This window comes from Mobula hypostoma, chromosome 6, assembly GCF_963921235.1.
Source record: "Mobula hypostoma chromosome 6, sMobHyp1.1, whole genome shotgun sequence".
Lineage (NCBI taxonomy): Eukaryota > Metazoa > Chordata > Chondrichthyes > Myliobatiformes > Myliobatidae > Mobula > Mobula hypostoma.
In genome coordinates this window covers 107,416,685-107,443,232 of record NC_086102.1, presented here as the reverse complement: position 1 = coordinate 107,443,232, position 26,548 = coordinate 107,416,685, and the positions used below count along the sequence as shown (strand labels likewise).

The window sequence follows — 26,548 nt, the reverse complement described above, 5'->3', positions numbered from 1 at the left end:
TTGGCACATTTCATCCTGTATTTGACTTTTTAGTGGTAAACGCTTCATATACAATATATTTTGGGAAATCCTCGTGAATTCAGGCAGATATGTTTGTTCCAGGTGATCTATAAATAAAGGGACAGGATCTTATATACAGGCACCACCAGTTTTTGAGAAAAAAAATTTCCAATCAAAAAACTGATAGAGATAAATCTATACAGGTGCAATTAAAAACTGCTCATCAGTACTTACATTACAACAGATCTGAAAGAATATTTACACTAAGGGGGAATGATTAGTTACAAAAGTTCCCTATTCAAACGCCATGTGCAAAAGTGTGCAGTGACAGTGCTTCCAAGTTTCATGCAAGTTTCTGGAATGTTCTTCCCTCACCCCTAGATGCCTGGTTGCATGTTGTAAAACATTTCCTGTAGAAAGGAAGAGGGAAAAGGTGGAAGGTAGATGGGGACACAGGGCCTACCGCTGCAGGGTTTGGATTTCAGAATGCTATCTACAATTGAAAATATCTTTACGCTTTCGGACCTCTTCCAGGACCCGGGATCTGAAGGATGTCGAGTCTTCGCTGGGTTGCCGCTCGATCCCAAGGGCATCGTGCAAGCTGCTGGAATGAGTCCGCAGAAAAGGGTTGTACTCTTTCTCTTCTCCTATCGTTGATGGGCACTGCAATGATGAAGAGAGACACCTTAGGGCAGCAGTTGAACTCAGCTCTAGGATGGAAATGGAAGTTTTGCCCAACTATCCAGCGTTTGTTTCTCTTAATGCCTTTAGTTGGTTTATTATTGTCACATATTCAACAGTTCCTTAGTACGATAAAAATGGACTCTTAATCTTACAATTTAACTCATTATAGCCTTGTATCTTATTGTCTACCTATACTGCATTTTCTCTGTAACACTTTATTCTGCACTCTGTTATCGACATGCTGCCTGACCCACTATGAGTGCAAGCGAAATGGGTTTTATTTTTGTTGCTTGTTGTATAATAAACCAAGGTACCAAGATACAGCGAGAAGTTTTAAACAGATCATGCCATACACAAATGCATTGGGACAGTAAAAAGGAAAACAAACATTTCACATGCGAATCCATTGGTGCTGCTGAATGTATCTAGTGCTCCCTCCTCTAAATCAGAGACCCAACACAGTCTGTTACATTCATAATTGGGAGGCCAGTCATTTTAATCCCACTTCCCATTTCCACAATGACAAATCTGTTCTCAGACACTCCTACAGCTATGGCCAGACACAAATTGAAGGAGCAATACATCATACAGTAATCTGCAACAATCCATGATGGCATTAACATGGATTTCCCCAAATTCTGGTAACCACTCCCCTTCTGTACCACATCCCTTTTGTTTCCCCTTGTCCCTCTTACCCCTATCCCCCTCACTATTGCCCATCACCTACACCTTTCTCCCTACCTCCTTTCCTTTCTTCCACAATCCTCTCTGCTCTCTTATCTGGTTCCTTCTTCAGCCATTTGCCTCTTCCATGAATCCACTCTCAGCTTCTTACATCACTTTTTCCCCACTCTAACCTCCCTTTTGTTTCCCTTATCCTTCTTGCCATTCCACACTATCACTGCCTGCCCATCACCACCTTCTTCTCTTTATCCCACTGCCCATTCCTATCAGATTCCTTCTTCAGCCCTTTGCCTCTTTCTCTCTCTCTCTTCCCCCCCCCCTAACCTTTTAATATGGCTTCTGCCCCTTTTATTTATGGTCCTGATTAAGGATCTCAGCCTGAAACATGGACTATTCACGTCCTTCCACAGATGCTGTCTGACTTGCTGAGCTCCTCCGGCATTTTGTGCGTGTTCCTGCAGAATAGTGCTTCAGTTACAGATTATGTGCAGCACAGGTGGACAAAAGGTGCAAGTGCAAGTCTGGATAGAGATAAAGAGTTCATTTCTCAGTGCATGACAGCTTCAGTCAAGAGCCTGATAACAGTAGGGAAGAAGCTATCCTTGAGCCTGGTAGTTCACTCTCTCAAGCTTTTGTATCTTTTGCCTGATGGGAAAGGGAAGAAGAAAGAATGTCCAGGTCACCTGTTGGGTCTACAGGATACAATTTCTAAGATTGCAGATGACATCAAACCTGGAGACAGCAGCAATTCGAGGATTGTCATGAACTTCAAGGAGATATGGACAAGCAAGAATTTAATAAGGAGAAGAGTGAAGTATTATATAAGAGACAATAAAAACTAGGAGGCCCAATACTACAAGAATGGAGAAATTGGAGTTTGCACACAGTTTGCTGAAAGAGGACCCTGGGCTCAGTAAAGAGAGCCAAAATACAGGAGTAAAATGTGTTGAAACTTCATAAAATATTGTTTGGCAACAAGTTGAGTTTTGTGTCCAGTTTTGGGAAGATGTGAGGATGTTAGAGAGAGCCCAAAGGAAATGATTACAGAAATGAAGGACTTCAACTCTGCAGAGAGACAGAAAAGAGGGGATTAAGAAATTTGGTATATCCCTATTGAACCCCACCAATTTTTAGCAATGCATCATTCTGTCCCGATGCATCAGTTTGGAATGCCAACTGGTCTGTCTGTGACCACAAGAAACTGCAAAGTTGTGGACACAGCTCAGCACATCGTGGAAACCAGTCTCCCCTCCATGAACTCTATGTTGGCTACTTTACTGATGCAACAAGAGTGTAGATAAAGATTCCACCCACCCTGTACATTCTCTCTCCTCCCCTCTCCCATTGGGCAGCAGATATAAAAGCCTGATAGCATGGATCACCTTGCTCAAGGACAGCTTCTACCCTGCTATTACAACAATACTGAATAGTTACTTGTTACAAGATGGACTTTTGACCTCACAATTTACTACTACTTACATTGCACTTTCTCTGTAACACCATTCTGCATTATTGTTTTACCTTGTTCTACCTCAATGCCCTGTGTAATATTTGATCTGTATGAACAGTACCAGGACTGTTTTTCTACTGTACACATGACAAATATAAACTAATTTCAATTGTTGTCCTTGGAAGACAGTAAAAGGTTATTAAGAAATCAACAGTATAGTTGGGGGGGGGGGTGGGGGAGAACTATTCCTAGTGTAGGGAGGGACAGAAAATATAGGTGACTGATGTGTGGATATCTCTTAGGGCAGGGGTCCCCAACCTTTTTTGCACCGCGGACCAGTTTAATATTGACAATATTCTTGCGGACCGGCTGACCGTGAGGTGTGTTCAAGTAGGGTTAAACTCACCTCAACATGTCTTTTCCAGTTAGGGTTGCCAACTTTCTCACTCCCAAATAAGGGACAAAAGTAGCAGTCAAATATGGGACACTTGTGTTTACCCCAAGAAAGACTACCATGACCATGAAGCCTTGCGCGGGCATCTCTGTGGGTGCGTGGCATGCGCATGTGCGTATGTGCTGACTTTTTCCCCCCCACAAACCGGTTTTGGCTTAATCTTCCCGACTACACTGTACATACATTATTTCTACTTTATATAGGCTGTGTATTTATCATATCATTCCTGCTTTTACTATATGTTAGTGTTATTTTAGGTTTTATGTGTTATTTGGCATGATTTGGTAGGTTATTTGTGGGTCTGCGAACACTCACAAAATTTTCCCATATAAATAAATGGTAATTGCTTCTTCACTTTACCCCATTTTGGCACGAAAGGTTTCATAGGAACGCTCTACCTTAGCGGGGGAAATACGGGACAAGGGCGGTCCCATATGGGACAAACCAATTTAGTCCAATATAGAGGACGTCCCGGCAAATACGGGACAGTTGGCAACCCTATGTTCAAGTTCAATAGTGCATGACAGGGAATGAGGAAAGGTGCAGCTGACTCAAATCGATTCTTCGCGGCCTGGTAGCACATACTTAGCGGCCCGGTACCAGTCCACGGACCGGTGATTGGGGACCGCTGTCTTAGGGTATGGAATGCACTAATAAAGGGAAGCTGATGCAGCTGCTAAGTCCAAGTGCAGCAGTTTGAGTAACTGAAAGGGCAAAGGAGTGATACCAGCCAGATTGTTCGATCATAGAGCCAGTATCCACCTGGGCCAACCTGCCTCCTTCTAGAACATAGAAAACTACAGCATAGTACAGGCCCTTCAGCCCACAATGTTGTGCCAAACTACTCCAAGATCAATCTAGTCCTTCTCTCCTACATAGCCCTCCTTTTTTCTATCATCCATATGCCTATCTAGGAAAGTCTTAAACGTTCCTAACTTTTCTGTTTCTATCACTATCCTTGGCAGTATGTTAAACACACCAATCACTCTGTGTTTAAAAAACTTCTCTGACATCCTCCAATTTACCTTGTATATACTTTCCTCCAATTACCTTAAAATTATGTCCCTGGTATTAGCCACTTCTGCCTTGGGAAAAGTCTCTGGCTATCCACTTGATCTATGTCCCTTATCATCTTGTACACCTCTATCAAATATGTGCTTGAGTCATTCGGTACTTCCTAATCACTTTGTTTTCTCAGGAGGAGGCACAAAAAACAGATCACGAAGCAGTGGCCGCTGTGATTGCATGTCACAATCCACACGTCAAACGTGGATTCTGTACCAGCCTTCCAGAAAGGCATGGAGTGATCATGTCCAGACATAAAGGAGGAGACTATCGACAGAGGGAGACTCGTACTCACAGTACAGTGATTCTGGTGCCTCTGCCGCAGAACCCACTCAAGCTTCGTGAAGATAGCAGGGTTGTTCGGCTCAACAGAAGCTGCAAACATCAGGTTATCCTGTGCATATTCGTGACCTGGAGAAAGATCACACACAGTATGAATGTCAAACAACATCTCAAGAACACAACACAACAATAAACACAAAAGATTCTGCAGATGCTGGAAATCCAGAGTGACACACGCAAAATGTTGGAGTAACTCAGCAGGGCAGCCAGCATCAACGCAGGGGAATAAACAGCCAACGTTTCAGGCCGAGATCCTTCGTCAGGACTGGAAAGGAAGGGGGAAAGAAGTCAAAATAAGAAGCTGGGGGGAGGGAAAGGAGTACAAGCTAGAAGGTGATAGATAGTAAAGGTAAAGAGCTGAAGGAGGAATCAGATAGAGGAGAGTAGACCATGAGAGAAAGAGAAGGAGGATGGGCATCAGGGTGATAGGCAGCTGAGAAGAGATGAGGGGAGAGTCAGAATGGGTAATTGAAGAGGGAAGGGAGGGGGGAAAAATACTGGAAGTTAAAGAAATCAATGTCCATGCTATCAGGTTGGAGGCTATACAGACAGAATACAAGGTATAAATCAGATCTTTCAAATCTCTTACTAGCTCTTCTTTCAGTTAGTCCTGACGAAGGGTCTCGGCCTGAAACATTGACTGTACCTCTTCCTAGAGATGCTGCCTGGCCTGCTGCGTTCACCAGCAACTTTTATGTGTGTTGTATAAATCAGAGGGCTGTTTTGATGAGATGGAAGGTTGAAATGTCTCTAAACTAGGAAAAATAATTACTTCCTTCCTTAATTTAGCAATCAATAAAAAACACCATAAGACCACAAGATGTGGGAGCAGAATTAGACCATTTGGCCCATTAAGTCTGCACCACCATTAGACCATGGCTGATTTATTTTCTCTCTCAACCCCATTCTCCTGCCATCTCCCCAATATCTTTGACCTCTTACCAAGAACCTATCAACCTCTGCCTTAAATATACCCAATGATATGGCCTCCACAGCCATCTGTGGCAATGGATTCCATAGATTCACTACCCTCTAGCTAAATAAATTCCTCCTCATCTCTGTTCTAAAGGAAATGCATCCTTTCTAGATAAAGTGCCCATATTCCCAATTTGGTCTAACCACCAGTATTCTAGTCAGTATGCCTGAAAACAGAAGCAGAAACCTGATTGTGGCCAGCTGAGCTACGATGCCACAGTGAAAGGCTTGAACTCACTTTCCAGCATGTGGGCAGTTGTACAGGTGGACTTCACTGGATCTAACAATGAGTAAATGAAATAATATACAGTGGTATGCAAAAGTCTGGGCACCCCTGGTGAAAATTTCTATTACTGTGAATAGCTAAGCGGGTAAAAGAGGAACTGATTTCCAAACAGCATAAAGTTAAAGGTGACACATTTCTTTAATATTTTAAGCAAGATTACTTTTTTAATTTCCATCTTTTACAGTTTCAAAAATACAAAAAAGGAAAAGGGCCCGAAGCAAACGTCTGGGCACCCTGCATGGTCAGTACTTAGTAATACCCCCATTGGTAAGTATCACAGCTTGTAAACGCTTTCTGTAGCCAGCTAAGAGTCTTTCAATTCTTGTTTGGGGGATTTTCACCCATTCTTCCTTGTTCTGTGTCTAGTTCTTTTAGTTCTGTGAGATTCTTGGGCCGTCTTGCATAGACTGCTCTTTTGAGGTCTATCCACAGATTTTCGATGATGTTTAGATCAGGGGGACTGAGGACCATGGCAAAACCTTCAGCTTGCGCCTCTTGAGGTAGTCCACTGTGGATTTTGAGGTGTGTTTAGGATCATTATCCTGTTGTAGAAGCCATCCTCTTTTCAATTTCAGCTTTCTTTTTTTTAAAAAACAGACTGTGTGATGTTTGCTTCCAGAATTTGCTGGTATTTAATTGAATTCATTCTTCCCTCCACCACTGAAATGTTCCCCGTGCCACTGGCTGCAACACAAGCCCAAAGCATGATCAATCCATCTCCGTGCCTAACAGTTGGGGAGGTGTTCTATTCATGAAATTTTGCACCCTTTTTTCTCCAAACATACCTTTGCTCATTGCGGCCAAAAAGTTCTATTTTATCTTCATCAGTCCACAGGACTTGGTTCCAAAATGTATCAGGCTTGTTTAGATGTTCCTTTGCAAACTTCTGATGCTGAATTTTGTGGTGAAGATGCAGGAAAGGTTTTCTTCTGATGACCCTTCCATGAAGGTCATATTTGTGCAGGTGTCGCTGCACAGTAGAACAGTGCACCACCACTCCAGAGTCTGCTAAATCTTCCTGAAGGTCTTTTGCAGTCAAACGGGGGTTTTTGATTTGCCTTTCTAGCAATCCTACAAGCAGTTCTCTCGGAAAGTTCACTTGGTCTTCCAGGCATTAACTTGACCTCCACCGTTCCTGTTAACTGCCATTTCTTAATTACATTACGAACTCAGGAAACGGCTACCTGAAAACGCTTTGCTATCTTCTCCTGTTTTGTGCGCATCATATATTTTAAATTTTCAGAGTGCTAGGCAGCTGCTTAGAGGAGCCCATGGCTGCTGATTGTTGGGACAAGTTTTGGGGAGTTAGGGTATTTATAAAGCTTTGAAATTTGCATCAACTGGCCTTTCCTAACGATGACTGTGAACAAGCTATAGCTCTAACAAGCTATTTAAGGTCTGAGACCTTGGTAAAAGTTATCTGAGAGTTCAAATCTTTTGGGGTGCCCAAACATTTGCATGGTGCTCCTCTCCTTTTTTTCCCCCACTCTAAAATTGTACAAAACAAAAATAATACACTAATCTTGCTTAAAATGTTGAAAAGAATATTTCATCTTTAACTTTATGACTTTTGGAGATCAGTTCATCTTCTACTCACTTAACTATTCACAGTAACAGAAATTTTGACCGGGGTGCCCAAACTTTTGCACGCCACTGTAGCACTGTGATTACTAGAGTCAGGTATGATGTTATCCACCAATGCTCCCTCTAATTTGTAATGACCAGTGTGCATAAATCTTGTGCTGTGCAATATTTTGCCCAGTTACATCAATATGTACGCACTGAATTTAAGTGGAAGTAAACCTGAAGCTATTCTAAGGATAATAATCTTTAAATGAACTAGCAGTTCTTCTGCGCTTCACACCCTTTACTTCTTTGGAATTCAGCATAGTGAATCAATAAAAACAGTATAAATAAGCAAGTTCTAAAATCTGCAGACAAATCATCTCAAACTCCATGTTGAAAACACTGAATCAGAAACTGGAAAAGGAAAAGTGATTGTGTATAATCATGAAAAATACTTAACATGCCAACAAGGTAGAGGGTGACAACCTTCTGTGTGCAGTTTAAATTTCTTTGTGTGCTAATAGCAAAAGATGTGCATGCTCACACCTTAGAGGGAACGTTGCTGTCTACCAGCTGCAAAGACCAATCTAGGATCCATATATTTAGGGTGGATTCTCTTAATAGAGAACATCAGTCCATAATTGTTTAACATGGGAAGGTTGATGCATGGGCAGCCAAAGCATGGTCCCTGACAGATCAGGGGCAGGGACCAGTGGCCTGGAATGCAAAATGGCTGGGGACTGACCCTTCTCTGCTGCAACCTTCCTCCTCCTTCAATGCCATTTTGATGTGCCATCATTTCCACCAGCCCCACCATTGAGGCCTTGGTTGCTTCACTCTGTTTGGAAAATCCCCCTTGACCCTACTGCCATGAGAGACCCTACCAGGAGCTGAGCTATAGATGGCATCACTCTTGTGATCTCAGGAAATCAAGTCTCTTCATTGAAATAAGCTGATGATCCTAAGAATATTTCCTAGGGGGAAAAATGCCAACAAGGTACCTACCAAACCTCAGCACAAGGACCAATTTATTCCAGCAAAACTGAAAAGGTATTCTTTGTGACAATTTCCTCAATTTTAAGCAAAGGATAGAATTTTTGGGTTCATGGAGACAAATAAAGGAAAATGTCTTAATATTTTTTGATACTGGGGAGTCTGGGGGTGGGTTTAATGAGTTGAATGAGCAAGGGTAGAAAGTTCACTGGCAGATTCTTGGAAAAGGCTGCCAGGGGCTGCAATGGAAGTTGAGAGAGGTGTTCAAGAGGCTTTTTAGAATGAACATGCAGTGAATAGAGAGACATGGATTACATGCAGGCAGAAGGGATTAATGTAATTTGGCTCAATCTCAGCATTGACATTGTGGGCTGAACGATCTGCTCCTCTGCTCTAATTGTTCTAGAAACATAGAAACATAGAAAATAGGTGCAGGAGTAGGCCATTCGGCCCTTCGAGCCTGCACCGCCATTTATTATGATCATGGCTGATCATCCAACTCAGAACCCAGCCTTCCCTCCATACCCCCTGACCCCTGTAGCCACAAGGGCCATATCTAACTTCCTTTTAAACATAGCTAATGAACTGGCCTCAACAGTTTGCTGTGGCAGAGAATTCCACAGATTCACCACTCTCTGTGTGAAGAAGTTTTTCCTAACCTCGGTCCTAAAAGGCTTCCCCTCTATCCTCAAACTGTGACCCCTCGTTCTAGACCTCCCCAACATCGGGAACAATCTTCCCGCATCTAGCCTGTCCAATCCCTTTAGGATCTTATACGTTTCAATCAGATCCCCCCTCAATCTTCTAAATTCCAACGAGTACAAGCCCAGTTCATCCAGTCTTTCTTCATATGAAAGACCTGCCATCCCAGGAATCAATCTGGTGAACCTTCTTTGTACTCCCTCTATGGCAAGGATGTCTTTCCTCAGATTAGGGGACCAAAACTGCACACAATACTCCAGGTGTGGTCTCACCAAGGCCTTGTACAACTGCAGTAGTACCTCCCTGCTCCTGTACTCGAATCCTCTCGCTATAAATGCCAGCATACCATTCGCCTTTTTCACCGCCTGCTGTACCTGCATGCCCACTTTCAATGACTGGTGTATAATGACACCCAGGTCTCGTTGCACCTCCCCTTTTCCTAATCGGCCACCATTCAGATAATAATCTGTTTTCCTATTTTTGCCACCAAAGTGGATAACTTCACATTTATCCACATTAAATTGCATCTGCCATGAGTTTGCCCACTCACCCAACCTATCCAAGTCACCCTGCATCCTCTTAGCATCCTCCTCACTGCTAACACTGCCACCCAGCTTCGTGTCATCCGCAAACCTGGAGATGCTGCATTTAATTCCCTCATCCAAGTCATTAATATATATTGTAAACAACTGGGGTCCCAGCACTGATCCTTGCGGTACCCCACTAGTCACCGCCTGCCATTCTGAAAAGGTCCCGTTTATTCCCACTCTTTGCTTCCTGTCTGCTAACCAATTCTCCACCCACACCAATACCTTACCCCCAATACCGTGTGCTTTAAGTTTGCACACTAATCTCCTGTGTGGGACCTTGTCAAAAGCCTTTTGAAAATCCAAATATACCACATCCACTGGTTCTCCCCTATCCACTCTACTAGTTACATCCTCAAAAAATTCTATGAGATTCGTCAGACATGATTTTCCTTTCACAAATCCATGCTGACTTTGTCCGATCATTTCACCGCTTTCCAAATGTGCTGTTATCACATCCTTGATAACTGACTCCAGCAGTTTCCCCACCACCGACGTTAGGCTAACCGGCCTATAATTCCCCGGTTTCTCTCTCCCTCCTTTTTTAAAAAGTGGGGTTACATTAGCCACCCTCCAATCCTCAGGAACTAGTCCAGAATCTAACGAGTTTTGAAAAATTATCACTAATGCATCCACTATTTCTTGGGCCACTTCCTTAAGCACTCTGGGATGCAGACCATCTGGCCCTGGGGATTTATCTGCCTTCAATCCCTTCAATTTACCTAACACCACTTCCCTACTAACATGTATTTCGCTCAGTTCCTCCATCTCACTGGACCCTCTGTCCCTTACTATTTCTGGAAGATTATTTATGTCCTCCTTAGTGAAGACAGAACCAAAGTAATTATTCAATTGGTCTGCCATGTCCTTGCTCCCCATAATCAATTCACCTGTTTCTGTTTGCAGGGGACCTACATTTGTCTTTATCAGTCTTTTCCTTTTTACATATCTATAAAAGCTTTTACAGTCCGTTTTTATGTTCTCTGCCAGTTTTCTCTCATAATCTTTTTTCCCCTTCCTAATTAAGCCCTTTGTCCTCCTCTGCTGAACTCTGAATTTCTCCCAGTCCTCAGGTGAGCCACTTTCTCTGGCTAATTTGTATGCTACTTCTTTGGAATTGATACTATCCCTAATTTCTCTTGTCAGCCACGGGTGCACTACCTTCCTTGATTTATTCTTTTGCCAAACTGGGATGAACAATTGTTGTAGTTCATCCATGCAACCTTTAAATGCCTGCCATTGCATATCCACCGTCAATCCTTGAAGTGTCATTTGCCAGTCTATCTTAGCTAATTCACGTCTCATACCTTCAAAGTTACCCCTCTTTAAGTTCAGAACCTTTGTTTCTGAATTAACTACGTCACTCTCCATGTTAATGAAGAATTCCACCATATTATGGTCACTCTTACCCAAGGGGCCTCTCACGACAAGATCGCTAATTAACCCTTCCTCATTGCTCAAAACCCAGTCCAGAATAGCCTGCTCTCTAGTCGGTTCCTCGACATGTTGGTTCAAAAAACCATCCCGCATACATTCCAAGAAATCCTCTTCCTCAGCACCTTTACCAATTTGGTTCACCCAGTCTACATGTAGATTGAAGTCACCCATTATAACTGCTGTTCCTTTATTGCACACATTTCTAATTTCCTGTTTAATACCATCTCCGACCTCACTACTACTGTTAGGTGGCCTGTACACAACTCCCACCAGCGTCTTCTGCCCCTTAGTGTTACGCAGCTCTACCCATATCGATTCCACATCTTCCCGGCTTATGTCCTTCCTTTCTATTGCGTTAATCTCTTTTTTAACCAGCAACGCCACCCCACCTCCCCTTCCTTCATGTCTATCCCTCCTGAATATTGAATATCCCTGAACGTTGAGCTCCCATCCCTGGTCACCCTGGAGCCATGTCTCTGTGATCCCAACTATATCATAATCATTAATAACAATCTGCACTTTCAATTCATCCACCTTATTACGAATGCTCCTTGCATTGACACATAAAGCCTTCAGGCGCTCTTTTACAACTCTCTTAGCCCTTTTTAATGCTTGCCCTGGATTTGTCGGCCTGCCACTTTTACTTTTCCCCTTTGTACTTTTTGCTTCTACGCTCACTTTACACCCCTCTGTCTCTCTGCACTGGTTCCCATCCCTCTGTTGTGAACTAACCTCCTCACACCTAGCCGCTTTAATTTGATTCCCACCCCCCAACCATTCTAGTTTAAAGTCACCTCAGTAGCCCGCGCTAATCTCCCTGCCAGGATATTGGTCCCCCTAGGATTTAAGTGTAACCCGTCCTTTTTGTACAGGTCACACCTGCGCCAAAAGAGGTCCCAATGATCCAAAAACTTGAATCCCTGCCACCTGCTCCAATCCCTCAGCCACGCATTTATCCTCCACCTCATCGCATTCCTACTCTCACTGTCGCGTGGCACAGGCAGTAATCCCGAGATTACTACCTTTGCAGTCCTTTTTCTCAACTCCCTTCCTAGCTCCCTATATTCTTCTTTCAGGACCTCATCCCTTTTCCTACCTATGTCATTGGTACCTATATGTACCAGGACCTCTGGCTCTTCACCCTCCCACTTCAGGATATCTTGGACACGATCAGAAATATCCCGGACCCTGGCACCAGGGAGGCAAACTACCATCCGAGTCTCTGGACTGCATCCACAGAATCGCCTATCTGACCCCCTTACTATCGAGTCCCCTATCACAACTGCCCTCCTCTTCCTTGCCCTACCCTTCTGAGCTACAGGGCCAGACTCTGTGCCGGAGGCAGGGCCACTGTCGCTTCCCCCGGGTAAGCTGTCCCCCCCAACAGTACTCAAACAGGAGTACCTGTTGTTAAGGGGCACAGCCGCCGGGGTACTCCCCATCACCTGCCTTTTCCCCCTCCCCCTCCTAACCGTGACCCACTTGTCTGCCTCCCGTGGCCCCGGCGTGACCACCTGCCTTCCACTCCTCTCTATCACCTCCTCGCTCTCCCTGACCAGACGAAGGTCATCGAGCTGCAGCTCCAGTTCCGTAACGCGGTCCCTTAGGAGCTGCATCTCGATGCACTTGGCGCAGATGTAGACGTCCGGGAGGCTTGGAGACTCCAGGGCCTCTCACATCCGACACCGAGAACAGCAAACTGCCCTCACAGTCATAATGCCCCTCTCCTCAAATAGCAACAGAAAATGAATGTCAAACCTTCCTCGCCTCGCCCGCTTCCGCCTAAGCCCGGTGAGCCGAAGCCCTTAAGTCTTCACTCTGCTCCCGGCTCACTCTGCCACCCGCAAACTACGCTGCCCGCTCTCTGTTCCATGTTTCTTTCTTGTTTAAAAAAAACCCCACCACAGTGGTTAGTGTAATGATTTACAGCGTAGGCTATAAGATCAAGGCCCAATCCTTGTCACTGTATGTAAGGAGTTTCTACGTTCTCTGCATGACCGCATGGGTTTCCTCCAAGTGCTCTGGGTTCTGCCCACATTCCAAAGACAGAGTTAGGGTTAGTGAGTTGTAGGCATGCTAAGTTGGCACTGGAAGTGTGGTAACACCTGTGAGCTGCCCAGCACAATCCTCGCAAATTTGATGCAGAGTGACACATTTCACTGCATGTTTTGATGTACGTGTGACAAATAAAGCTAATCTTTAAAAATTGTGTCTAATTGTGTTTAATGCATTTTTTTGTGAATGCTGCTTATCTGATGCTATTTGTCTGTTATGCTGCAGCAAACAAGTCTTTCATTGCACATTTGCATACATGTACCTGTGCATATGAAAATAACCAAGACTCTGAGTTCTAAAGTTGGCTCTTTATGAGGTTAAATTTAATTTGGTATATTGATCTCCTGTCTATGTCCCTGGACCAGTAACAGGCTACAAAGTTCAAATCCTACCACAGTAAAATGAAGAATTTAATAAGCCAAAATAAAGATGTCAGTAAAGGTGAGAATTAAGCCAGTGGGACGGTGAAAACCACTGGCTTTACCAATGTCCATGAAGGAACAAAATTTCCTATCTTTATCCTATATGATTTATACAAGTTGTCTTAGGAATGTAGTTTGACTCTAAAAAGGACCTCCCCAAGTCACTTGGGACATGTAATGGGCAACAGATGCTAAATTTGCCAAGGAATGTTCAGATCTGTGAATAAATTAAAAACAAGATTGAAAAACTGTAGATGTACGAAATCAGAAGCATAACCGCAAAGTGCTTCAAACCGTCAGCAGGCCTGGTAGTATCCATTAACTGTGAACTTTTCTCCAGATAGTAAAGTCCAAACCTGGGGCATGGATTTAGTGTGAAAGGGAAAAGATTTAAAAGGGACCTGAGGGGCAACTTTCTCACGTAGAGGATGGTGAGATGCCAGAGGAAGTAACTGAGGCAGGTACATTAGTTTCATTCAAGAAGTACTTGGACGGGTACATGGAACGTGGAGGAATAGGGGCCAAATGCAGGAATTTGCAATTAGCTGGGTAAGCACAGTCTTTACTATGGACGTTAGAGTGGAGGACCTCTGAACATGTCGTATTGCTTTATAATCCCATTAACTGTAAATGGAAAACCAAAAAAGAGATTTTGAAATGATAAATGACTACAAGTGCAGTAAAAAACTTAACAGGTCAGGCAGTGAAATGCTTCAGATGCTTAAATATCTAGTTCACTAATGCCCTTTAGAAAATATAAGTTCACATTTTCTGGTCCCATCTTTAGGTAACTTCACATCCATAGCATTCACCTAATGTGCAAGCTGTTACCAACATTCTCTGTTTTTATTTTGGTGTTCATTAACAGACCGTTTTAATCCAGGACATTGTTGAGGATGTACCTCTTATACCTAATAAAATGGCCACTGTCTGTATGTTCATGCTCTTCTGCTGCTATACACCATCCACTTCAAGGTTTGATTTATGATACATTCAGAGATGCTCTTCTGCACATCACTATTTTAACATGTCATTATTTGAGTTACACTTGCCTTCCTGTTAGCTTGAACTGGTCTGGCCATTCTCCTCTAACCCCTCTTATTAACCAGCATTTTCACCAACAGAGCTGCTGCTAACTGGATGCTTTCTTGTTTTTCCACACTACAGTATTCTCTGTAAAATCTAGTGACTGTTGTGTGTGAAAATCCTAGGAGATCAGCAGTTTCTGAGATACTCAAACACCCCAACTGGGACCAACAATCATTCCATAGTCAAAGTCACTTACATCACATTTCTTCCCTATTTGGTCTGAACAACAACTGAACAGCTTGACCATATCTGCAGGCTTTTATGCCTTGAGTTGCTGTCACATGATTAGCTGATTAGATATTACACTAATGAAGTAAACAGGTGTAAGTAATAAAGTTGCCACTGGGCGTATTTACAAGTTGCAGTAAGTATATTCCCAAAATTGTGTCGCACTTGGTTCCCTAGTTGTCAAGCTGAGTGGTTCAGTCCCTCCTCTGTAGTGGATTGGAACATTTTACTCTATTGACACGTCTTGTAAGGGCACGTTACCCTTCTCTGAACTCCAAGATTTAAGAACAGCTTCTTCCCCACTTGAAATAAGTTGAGTAACACAGTACAGGTGTCCCCCGCTTTTCGAAAGTTCACTTTACGAAACCTCACTGTTACAAAAGACCTACATTAGTACCGTTTTCGCTTTCAGAAGGTGTTTTCACTGTTACGAAGAAAGGCAGCGTGCGATAAAAAAATCAGCGCACGATAAAAGGCAGGGTGCGCCCCGAGCAGCGGCTCTGCCCCGGATTCCGAACGGCATTGCTGAAACACGTTGCATTGAGCAGCCGTTAGCAAGATGAGTTCTAAGGTGTTGGAAAAACCTGAAAGAGCTCGTAAGGGTGTTACACTTAGCGTAAAACTAGACATAATTAAGCGTTTCGATCGTGGTGAACGAAGCAAGGACAAAGTGAGTTTGGCTTGTGGAAGCTGACGAAGATGATGTTGAAGAGATTTTGGCATCCCATGACCAAGAACTGATAGATGAAGAGGAAAGGATAACAATCAAAACCGAATGCAGAAAGTGAAGCAACTGCGTGAGATTTTCGCTGCAATGATGAAGTACGACTTTAATCTTGAAAGGGTACATAGGTTTAGGGGATATCTGCAGGTTGGTTTGAGTGCTTACAAACAACTGTATGATAGAAAAATGCGCAAGGCTCAGCAGTCAAGCAAGCCTTCCACATCAGCCACAGCAGACGACGAACCTCGACCTTCGACATCAAGGCGGGCAGTCATAGGAGAAGATGAGCTGCCTGTCCTGATCGACAATGAGATGACACCCCTGTGTCCCACCACCCCAACACCCGGGCCCCGGACAGATACTGTACCGATTCGCGAAGAACATAGCAGTAGCCGGGAGGCACACAGCACATCTTTAAGAAAAAAGCCGAAATAAACATGCTAATTAATTAGGTGCTGCCTGGCAAGTAATTGTCGGTCCAGATCAGTGCTGATTTCTGATTGCATTGCCTCTGATCTGGGCCGACAATTACGTGTCGGAGGCACCTAATTAATTAGCATGTTTATTTCGGCTTTTTTCTTAACGATGTGCTGTGTGCCTCCCGGCTACTACTGCGTTCTTCTCGGCAATGTATCGGGTTGGTGGCCCGGAGGGTGGGGGCCACTGCACCACCCAGCCTGCAGCGACTCAGTCTAACACACCATCACCAGTGTGCTCAGTGCTGTTTGCCCAATTCCGGTAAGTGATACTACACTGTACATACGTTATCTCTACTTTATATAGGCTGTGTATTTTTACGTGTTATTTGGTAGATTTGGCAGCTTCATAGTTTAAAGGTTGCTGGAGAGCACGTTTATGCCAACAGCGCTTGCGTGAGGTTTTCTGCCGAGAGCGCTTGTGTGAGACTTTCGCTATGGAGATCTGTGCAGGCAATCGTTGTAGAGAAGTATTTCTACTTTATATAGGCTGTGTATTTATCATATCATTCCTGCTTTTACCGTTACTGTTATTTTAGGTTTTATGTGTTATTTGGCATGATTTGGTAGGTTATTTTTGGGTCTGCGAACACTCACAAAATTTTCCCATATAAATAAATGGTAATTGCTTCTTCGCTTTATGACATTTCGGCTTACAAACCGTTTCATAGGAATGCTCTACCTTCGGATGGCAGGAGAAACCTGTACCTAAACAAAGTACAAACACTAGAGATTCTGCAGATGCTAGAAATCCAGGCTAACACACACAAAATACTGCAAGCACTCAGCAGGTCAGGCAGCATCTATGGAGGGGAATAAAGAATTGATGTTTCAGGCCAAGACCCTTTATCTGGACTCGGGCCTTTCAGCCCAACACTGGAAAACAAAACTCAGCTGTCACTCAATGAGACGAATGGCCTAATTCTGCTTCTACAGCTCATGGTCACTGACATCAGACTTCTGAACCGATCACCTCTTTCCTTGTGCTGCCACTATCTCAGACTCTGAACACGACCTCTCTCAGTCATTCCATTATCACCTTAGCATTTTGACCTGCACCATTCTGCAGTTTTATATGCATCGTCACATTATTATTACCAGAGTATGTGGTCTACTCTGGAAACTTCACCCCAGCTAGGAATTTCATTGCACCGTGGTGTAAATGACAATAAACTAATCCAAATTTGAATCTTCCGCCACACAACTAGAATCCAAACTAGGCTATTATCACTGTATTATATGACCCGAAATTTAAAATGTTAGTGAAGCTGAGCTGTTCAAACTCATGAGCAGTTGGCAATGGGTAAACAGAAAGAAAGAAAAGAACCTCAGAAAATCCCCACAGTTCATTCAGGAACATGCTCACACTTTTGATTCCCTTTACCTGGCCACAGCAATGTCTCATCCCCTAGGGAGCTTACAACATCGAGTGATGATAGCATCAGCGAGGAGCTCCCTTCAAAAATTCGACCTAAAAAAAGAATGACACAAAAATAAGTCATCAGTAGTCATGGAGAATGTGGTACATGTACAAACACCTAGTCAAGTCTCATTGGTAAGCATGAACTCCCTTCATACAAGGCTGATGCCAAGCGCTGGCATTGTAACGCGTTGTGCTAACCATTATACTATCGTGCTACTCTTTATTAGATATTACTAAATATTAAATACAGGAACAGCATCTCCTGAAAGGTACTTACCACATCCGGACAGGAACACCAGGTCTCCAGAGAAGAGGCAATTGGGACTGTTGTGAGGTTCCCCATCCAGGACGTAGATCATATGACCCACTGTGTGTCCCGGTGTGAAGAGAGCTTGAAACCGCAAATTACCCACCTCTATTGTCTGCTTGTCCAGAATGGGGCTGAGGAGCAAGAGGAAGAAATGTATCAAGCATTAACAGACCACAGCACTCTATTTACACCCTTAGCATTACCATTAGCAGGAAAATCCTCCCTAATTGTGTTAATATGAATTGGGGAGAGAGGCAAGGATCCGTAACAGGATGTTTTGAGCTTCAAATTCAAGCTGTTCAGGGGGATATAAACATAAGATAACATTTCTGATCACCTCATTATAGGAAAGAAGGATGTGGAAGCTTTAGGGAGAATGCAGAGGATGCTGCCTGGATTAGAAAGCATGTCTTATGAGCATAGGTCAAGTGAGCTGGGACTTTTCTCTGTGGAACAAAGGAGGATGAGAGACAACTCCAAAGAACTGTAGAAAACACTTTCCCAGGGTGGAAATGGTTAACACAAGGGACATAATTTTAAGGTGATGGGATGAAAGTATAAGGGACTTGTCAGAGGCAAGTTGTCATATTTTATCAGAAACAGAGAGGTGAGTCTGTTAAACACACAACCGGGATGGTGGTAGAAGTTGGTATATTAGGGGTACTTCAGAACCTTTTAGATAGGCACTTGGACAATAGGAAAATGGAGAGCTACGTGGGAGGGAAGAATTAGATTGATCTTAAGAGTAGGTTAAAAGGTTAGCACAACATTGTGGGCCAAAGGGCCTGCCCTGAGCTGCAGTGTTCTATGATTTAAACATCTGAAATATAAACAGAAGTGCTAGAAATACACAGCAAGTCAGGCAGTTAAAGTTTCACGTCAAAGTCCCTTCATCAGAGCAGGTAGAATATGGAAACTCTCTCAAAAAATGTTGCCCAAGCTGGGGTTCAATTAACACTGCATCAGATGAAGGATTTTGACCTGAAACATCAGCTAAGCATTATCCTCCATAGAAGCTGCTCGATCTACTGAGTCGTTTGTGCATCTTGTATGTGTTTATTCTTGTATGTTCCAACTGAAACATCTCCAGTGTAGGAGCAGAAATAGGTCATTCGGCCCACATTTTGGCCAATTTATTATCCCTCTCAACCCTATTCTCCTGCCTTCACCCTGTAACCTTTAATGCCCTGACTAATCAAGAATCTATCAGTCTCCTTTTTAAACTCAGCCAAAGTAAAATTATCAAAGTTAGAAGATGTTATCATTTGTTATCTTATGTTATCTTGACATTCATTTCAATGCAGGAATTTACAGGAAAAACTATACATAAACAAAGAGGTTCCTCAAAGTCTGTGCACGGACTCCTTTATTGCCACAATGAAGCCAAACTCAAGTTGAGGGAGCAACACCTCATAATGTGTCTAGGTAGCCCCCAACCTGATGGCATGAACATCGATTTCTCTAAATTCTAGTAATTACTCCTCCTCCCTGTTCTCTCTTCCTCCATTCCACATTCCGGCTCCCACTCTTACCTTTTCTCTTCTCTTCACCAGCCTGCCACCTCTTTGATGCCCTTCCTCCTTCCCTTTCCCCCATGGTCCACTGTCCTTTCCGAACAGATTTCTTCTTCTTCTAACCTTTACCTCTTCCACTTAACATGTCCCAGCCTCATACTTCATTCCCCATCCATTGCCCACCCACCTTCCTCCTCACATGGTCTCAACCATCACCTGCCAGCCTGTACTCCTCCTCCTTCCCACAACTCCTTATCCTAGCTTCTGTCCCCCTTTTTTCCCAGTCCTGATGAAGGGTCTCGGCTAGAAATGATTGTTTATTCCCCTCCATTGATGCTGCCTGACTGTTGAGTTCCTCCAGCATTTTGTGGTGTTCCTCTGGATTTTCAGAATCTGGAGAATTTCTTGTGTTTATGGAATTGACAGCCTTTTTTCAAATTAAACTGAGCAAGAGTGAGGAAATGCTAATGGACATTACAGAACATTGAAAGACTTAGATAGAGTGGATATGGAGAAGATGTTTCCTATAGCAGGAAGGAGAAATGTTTTTAGCCAGTGGATGGTGAATCTCTGGAATTCATTGCCATAGACAGCTGTGGCAGTTAAGTCATTCTGTGAATTTAAAGCGAAGGTTAATAGGTACTTGATTAGTCAAGGTGTCAAAGTTTAAGGGGAGAAGGTAGGAAAATAGGGTCGAGAGAGATAATAAATTAGCCGTGATGGAATGGTGGAACAGACTCGGTAGACCAAATAGTCTAATTCTGCTCCTTTGTCTTATGATAGGAAGCTACGTAGCCAAGTTTCCTGATAATACAAGGACAGAGGAGGCTATAAACGATGTAAATGGGAGCAATAAATTACAAAGAACAGATTAAGTGATTAGGCAAATCTGTAGCAATTGGATTTCAAGTGTTGGCAAATGTGACATTGCTCACTTTGGACCTAAATTTACCAAACGGTATTTACTAAATGATAAAAAGCCATTAAACATTGGAAGACCAACAAGACTTTTGTGGGGGCTGGGAGGCAAGTACATACATCATTAAAATGGAACTGAAAATAGTTTATTAAATCTGGAAGAACACCGATCTATATAGATAGGCAAAAGGAGCTAGAATACATTAAAGCTATATAAAAGGAGGCTCAAGAGGTTCTGCAGATGCTGGAGGTCTGAAGCAACACACAAAAAGCTGAAGGAACTCAGATCAGGAGGCATCCATGAGGGGAATGGACAGTCAATATTTTGGGGTCAGGACTCTTCAACAGGAATGGAAAGACGGGAGATAGCCAGTATAAAAAGATAGGCAGGGGCCAGTAAAACCTGGCAGGTGATAGATGGAACCAGGAAAGGGGGCAGTGATAGGCAAATGAGAGGGAGAGTAAAGCAGGAATTGCCTTTCCATCTGTCCATCACCTACATGATCCTCCCTACCACCTCTTCTTTATTTCCACTGTCCTCTCCTATCAGGTTCCACCACTAAAACAAAAACAGGAGCAGGAGTCAGCCATCTGGCCCAGTTCCTGCTCCGCTATTCAATAAAGTCATGGATGATCTGGCCACAGACTCAGCTCCACCTACCTGCTTTTTCCCCCTAACCCTTAATTCCCCTACTATGCAAAAATCTATCTGTGTGTTTCAAATATATTTAATGAAGTAGCCTCTACTCCTTTCCTGGGCAGTATATATTTCTTATAGAGGAGAAGTGTAGGATAAGAGTGCATAGTCTCAGAATACAAGGATGTTCTTTGAACAGAGATAAAGAATTTCTTTAGCCAAAGGGTGGTGAATCAGTGGAGTTCATTGCCAAGGATAGTTGTGGAGGCCAAGACATTGAGTATATTTAAAGCAGAGGTTTATAGTTCTTGATTAGTAAGGACGTCAAAGGCAATGGGTAAAAGGCAGGAGAATGAAGTTGAGTGGGATAATAAATCAGCCATGATGAGTAATGGAGCAGACTCAATTGGCCGAATGGCCTAATCTGGCTCCCATGTCTTACAGTCTTTCAGAGATATCCCATTTGTTCTATCTGACCTTCCCCCACATTCATGCAACTTAACACCAACTCATTTTTCCTTTCGATTCTGAAACATTAATTCAGATCCTTTTTCTTCAGTTGCTGCCTGACCCACTGCCTGCTGTGAAGAGAACATACCTGGGCAGGTTCTGCCCTGTCATCATTGTAGCTTACCTAAGAAGCCCAACTAGAGGGGATGCTAGTTCTAGAGACGTTGTAATGTAGAATAGCTATCAACCCAATTGTTGGGAGGTATGGGACGTGCAGCTCAGTACAGCGTTGAAAAGAATCTCAATCAACACCAATATAGCGTTTTATCTGACTGTTTAATTGTTATTTTCTTTGCAGTTTAACAATTAACGTCTGCTGTTTAGTGTTTAGTAGTTACAGTATGTACCCTAGTGGTTACATTTTTATGATTCTCGAAAGCTCTGGAGGCTTTTTTGGTACCACATTATTTGAATAGTGGCTTTCTGATTAGCTGACTCTTATCTGCAAATTTAAATGGAATTTTTCTCACCTCTGTAGTATAAAAGAGCTGTGCACAGCAATGCCATATTTTTGTTTCTATCCCCCTTTACTTAACAAATCTTTCTCACTGTTTTCAACTGTCTTTGCTCTATTAATGCTTAAATAAAATCATTGTGAAGCAACAGATGTTGTGCCCCCTTCCTTCTGAAAGAATCTTGGATAAAAAGAAACAACAGAATCCAACAACAATAACTTCCCCTGCACTGCACAAGAGTTCCCATTCTCAGTCTTGTGTGATACTTACTCTGTTAGAGCAGGAATGTTATCTCTGGAGGAACCATAAATTCTGCAAGTTTTGTGGATTTTCTTCAGTACCTTATTTCCACCACTATGATCCCTGCAAATTATTAAAATAGAAAAGGAAAAACAAAGAAAAGTAACTAAAAGAGAATTCCCCTGGGCAGAAATGGCCAACAGGAGGGGGCATAAATTTAAGGTGATTGGAGTAAAGTAGTGGGACATGTGAGAGCTATCTTTTTTAGTATAGAGAGTGGTGGATGCATGGAAAGCACTGCCAGGGGAGTTGGAAAAGGTAGATATATTAGGGACATTTAAGAAATTCTTTGATAAGCACAGGGATGGAAGAACAATGGAAGGCTATGTGGGAGGGACAGTTAGATTGAACATAAAGCAAGTTAAAAAGTCAGCATATTATTATGGACCAAAGAGCCTACGCTGTGCTGTAGTGTTCTATGTTCTGTGTAATATTTCTCACTCATGTTAATTTACTTTATCTAACCACACAGCAATGGTTTGTATTCATCCACAATATATTTGAAAACTAAAACTGCACTAACTACCCAAAATACATTGAATTAGAAGTGAATACAACAATTATGCCCCACAGTTAACATGGGGAGTGGAGGAAGGGTCCAGGAGGTTCACGAGAATGACTCCAGGAATGAAAAGGTTAATGTATGAGGAGTGTTTGATGCCCCTGGCCTGTACTCGCTGGAGTTTAGACTGGGGGGGGCAAGGGGGAAACTCATTAAAGCCTATCAAATATTGAAAGATTTAGATAGAGTGGATGTGGAGGTGATGTTTCCTGTAGTGGGTGGGGGAGCCTAGGACCATAAGGCACAGCCTCAGAATAGAAAAAACACTCCTTTAGAACAGAAATGAGGAGGAATTCCTTTAGCCAGAGGCTGGTAGATCTGTGCGATACATTGCCACAGACAGCTGTGGAGTCCAAGCCATTAGGTATTATTTAAAGCGGAGATTGATGGGCAAGGACGTCAAAGGTTCTGGGCAGAAAGCAAGAGAATGGAGTTGAGAGGGACAATAAATTAGCTGATAGAATGGCTGAGCAGATTCAATGTGCACAATATTTAATCCTGCTCCTATGTCTCATGAATATAAAGCAAGCACTGATAATTATGTAGCAACTCCTTCTCAGTGGAAATATTAGCATGTTCTTATCAACACAGACACATCTAACACACCTTCTATAGTTTGAACAGCCCAGCAGTAACTTGTTGCCTTTAGCACAGGATGGGGGGGGGGGGGGAAATCAGTAAAATTAAAACTCAACACTTTCACTTTGTATGGTCAAATTTGAAGGCAAAATACAGGATTAATGGCAGGATTCTTAGCAGTGTGGAGAAGCAGAGGGATCCACATCCATAGACTCCCTCAAAGTTGCCATGCTCATTGACATGGTGGTTAAGAAGGTATATGGTGTATTGGCCTTCATTAGTCAGCGGACTGAGTTCAAAAGGCTGAACATAATGCCACAGCACAATAAAACTGATTAATTACACTTGTGTTCGGATTTGGTCACCTCATTAAAGGAACGATGTAGAAGCTTTAGAAGGTACTGAGGAGATTTACCAGGATGCTGCCTGGATTGGACAGCATGTCTTACAAGGACAGGTTGAGCAAGCTACAGCTTTACTCTTTGAGCAAAGGAGGATGAAAAATGACTTGTAAAGGTGTATAAAAAGTAAGAGGCATTGATCAAGTGGAGAGCCAGGGACTTTTCCCAGGACAGAAATGGCTAATACATGGCGACATAATCTTAAAGTGATTAGAGGAATGTATGGGGTTAGGGGATGTCAGAAGGAGACATTTATAAAGTGCATGGAACATACTGCCAAGGGTGGTGTTAGAGGCAGATACATTAGGGATATTTAAGTCTTATATAGGATGATAGAAAAATGGAGGGCTAAATAGGAGGAAAGGGTTTGATTGATCTTGAAGTAGATTAAAAGGTCAGCAAAATGTCACAGGCTGAAGGGCCTATACTGTTCTATGTTTAAAAGAAGAACAAACAGCTTACAACTCACCAATGCTTGTGTGTTGTGAGAATCGCTTCTAAAGTGGCACCTTCTTCCTCAAGGCATGCCTGAAAAACATTTATGAACCAAAAAAATGTCTGATACTTCAGACTGAATGTAACACATTTCGCACCCAAGATTAGCATTAAATAAGTTAACATTTGCATTTCAGGAAGGTACAACAAAAGACAGCTTGAGCAAAATTCCTTTCCACCAATCCATCAAACATTCCCTGGGCAGGGACAGTATAGTTTGCTAATTGATTTTGATTTATCATCATCACAAGTACTGAGTACAGTGAAAATGTTTTGTTTGTGCGCCATCTTTGTAAGTTATGTCACGTCACACCAATGATTTGGATGACTGAACTGATGGCTTTGTGGCCAAGTTTGCAGATGATACGAAGATAGGTGAAGGGACAGGTAGTGTAGGACTTAAACAGATCAGGATAATGGGCAAAGAAGTGACAGATAGAACACAGTATCAGGAAGTGTATGGTCATGCATTTTGGTAGAAGAAATAAAAGCATAGACAATTCTCTAAACGGAAAGAAAATTCAAAATTTCGATGTGCAAAGGGATTTGGGAGTCCTTGTGCAGGATTCCCTAAAGGTTATTTGCAGGTTGAGTCAGTGGTGAGGAAGCCAAATGTTAGCATTCATTTCAAGAGGATTAGAATATAAAAGCAAGGATGTAATGCTGAGGCTTTATAAGGCACTGGTAAGGCCTCACAGAATATTATGAACAGTTTTGAGCCTCTTATCTAAGAAAGGATGTGCTGACATTGGAGAGGATTCAGAGGAGGTTCACGAGACTGATACTGGGAATGAAAGTGTTACTATATGGGAACCAACTAATGGCTCTGGGCCTGTGCTCCCTAGAATTCAGGAGAATGAGGGGGGCTGTCATTGAAATGGTGCAGCAGACTCAATGGGCCAAATGGCATAATTCTGCTCTTATACCTTATGTTTTTATTGAAGTGTCTGCAGATGCTGAAACCTGAAGCTTCAAACAAGAAGCTGAAAGAACTCAGCTTGTCTGGCAACATCCATGGGGCTGGCAGGTGAGGGATGGACTGTTAACATTTCAGGTTGAGCCTCTGCATCCGGATCACAAGGCACTTCATCTCTTGGGCAGACTATAATAAGAGAACACCCATATAAACAGGAGCTTACCTGAATAATTTCTGGATCAGCAGGATCAATGGCTACTGCAAAGTTTGAAGCCACATCTATAACCAGGTAGCTGTAGTTGTCTGATAGTATTGGGACTGGAAGAATTTTCACACCTGAAAGTTTAAGATAGAAGGATGAAGTTACAAGAGAACAAATAATGAAGGACTGAATAGACACCATCCCATCTCCTTGCAACCTTTCCACCCAAAAACTAAACACAAGTTTAAAGAATGAGAGCAACACACATCAAAGTTGCTGGTGAACGCAGCAGGCCAGGCAGCATCTCTAGGAAGAGGTACAGTCGGCGTTTCAGGCCGAGACCCTTCATCAGGACTAACTGAAGGAAGAGTTAGTAAGAGATTTGAAAGTGGGAGGGGGAGGGGGAGATCCAAAATGATAGGAGAAGACAGGTGGGGGAGGGATGGAGCCAAGAGCTGGACAGGTGATTGGCAAAAGGGATATGAGAGGATCATGGGACAGGAGGCTCAGGGAGAAAGAAGGGGGGGGGAACCCAGAGGATGGGCAAGGGGTATAGTCAGAGGGACAGAGGGAGAAAAAGGAGAGTGAGAGAAAGAATGTGTGTATAAAAATAAATAACGGATGGGGTACGAGGGGGAGGTGGGGCATTAGCTGAAGTTAGAGAAGTCGATGTTCATGCCATTAGGTTGGAGGCTACCCAGACGGAATATAAGGTGTTGTTCCTCCAACCTGAGTGTGGCTTCATCTTTACAGTAGAGGAGGCCGTGGATAGACATGTCAGAATGGGAATGGGATGTGGAATTGAAGTGTGTGGCCACTGGGAGATCCTACTTTCTCTGGCGGACAGAGCGTAGGTGTTCAGCAAAGCGGTCTCCCAGTTTGCGTCGGGTCTCGCCAATATATAGAAGGCCACATCGAGAGCACCGGACGCAGTATATCACCCCAGCTGACTCACAGGTGAAGTGTTGCCTCACCTGGAAGGACTGTCTGGGGCCCTGAATGGTGGTAAGGGTGGAAGTGTAAGGGCATGTGTAGCACTTGCTCCGCTTACAAGGATAAGTGCCAGGAGGGAGATCAGTGGGGAGGGATGGGGGGGACGAATGAATA

At 43.1% G+C, this 26,548-nt stretch overlaps 1 protein-coding gene across 3 annotated transcripts in view; it reads right to left on the bottom strand.

The window, feature by feature from the left end:
• The window catches only part of pnkd (PNKD metallo-beta-lactamase domain containing), a 59,050-nt gene continuing 32,502 nt past the window's right edge, over window positions 1–26,548 (bottom strand). The window contains exons 3-10 of one of the 3 annotated variants that reach the window (XM_063051398.1): window positions 25,463–25,575; window positions 24,298–24,356; window positions 22,257–22,349; window positions 17,920–18,083; window positions 17,604–17,690; window positions 4,633–4,748; window positions 526–663; window positions 1–107 (exon numbers count right to left, since the gene is read on the bottom strand). In XM_063051398.1, coding sequence (XP_062907468.1) covers window positions 45–107; window positions 526–663; window positions 4,633–4,748; window positions 17,604–17,690; window positions 17,920–18,083; window positions 22,257–22,349; window positions 24,298–24,356; window positions 25,463–25,575 — 833 coding nt within the window. In that variant the 3' untranslated portion in view covers window positions 1–44. Of the gene's footprint in view, window positions 108–303; window positions 664–4,632; window positions 4,749–17,603; window positions 17,691–17,919; window positions 18,084–22,256; window positions 22,350–24,297; window positions 24,357–25,462; window positions 25,576–26,548 lie in introns of those variants that run through there. The other 2 variants (XM_063051399.1, XM_063051397.1) reach the window with 2 other exon arrangements.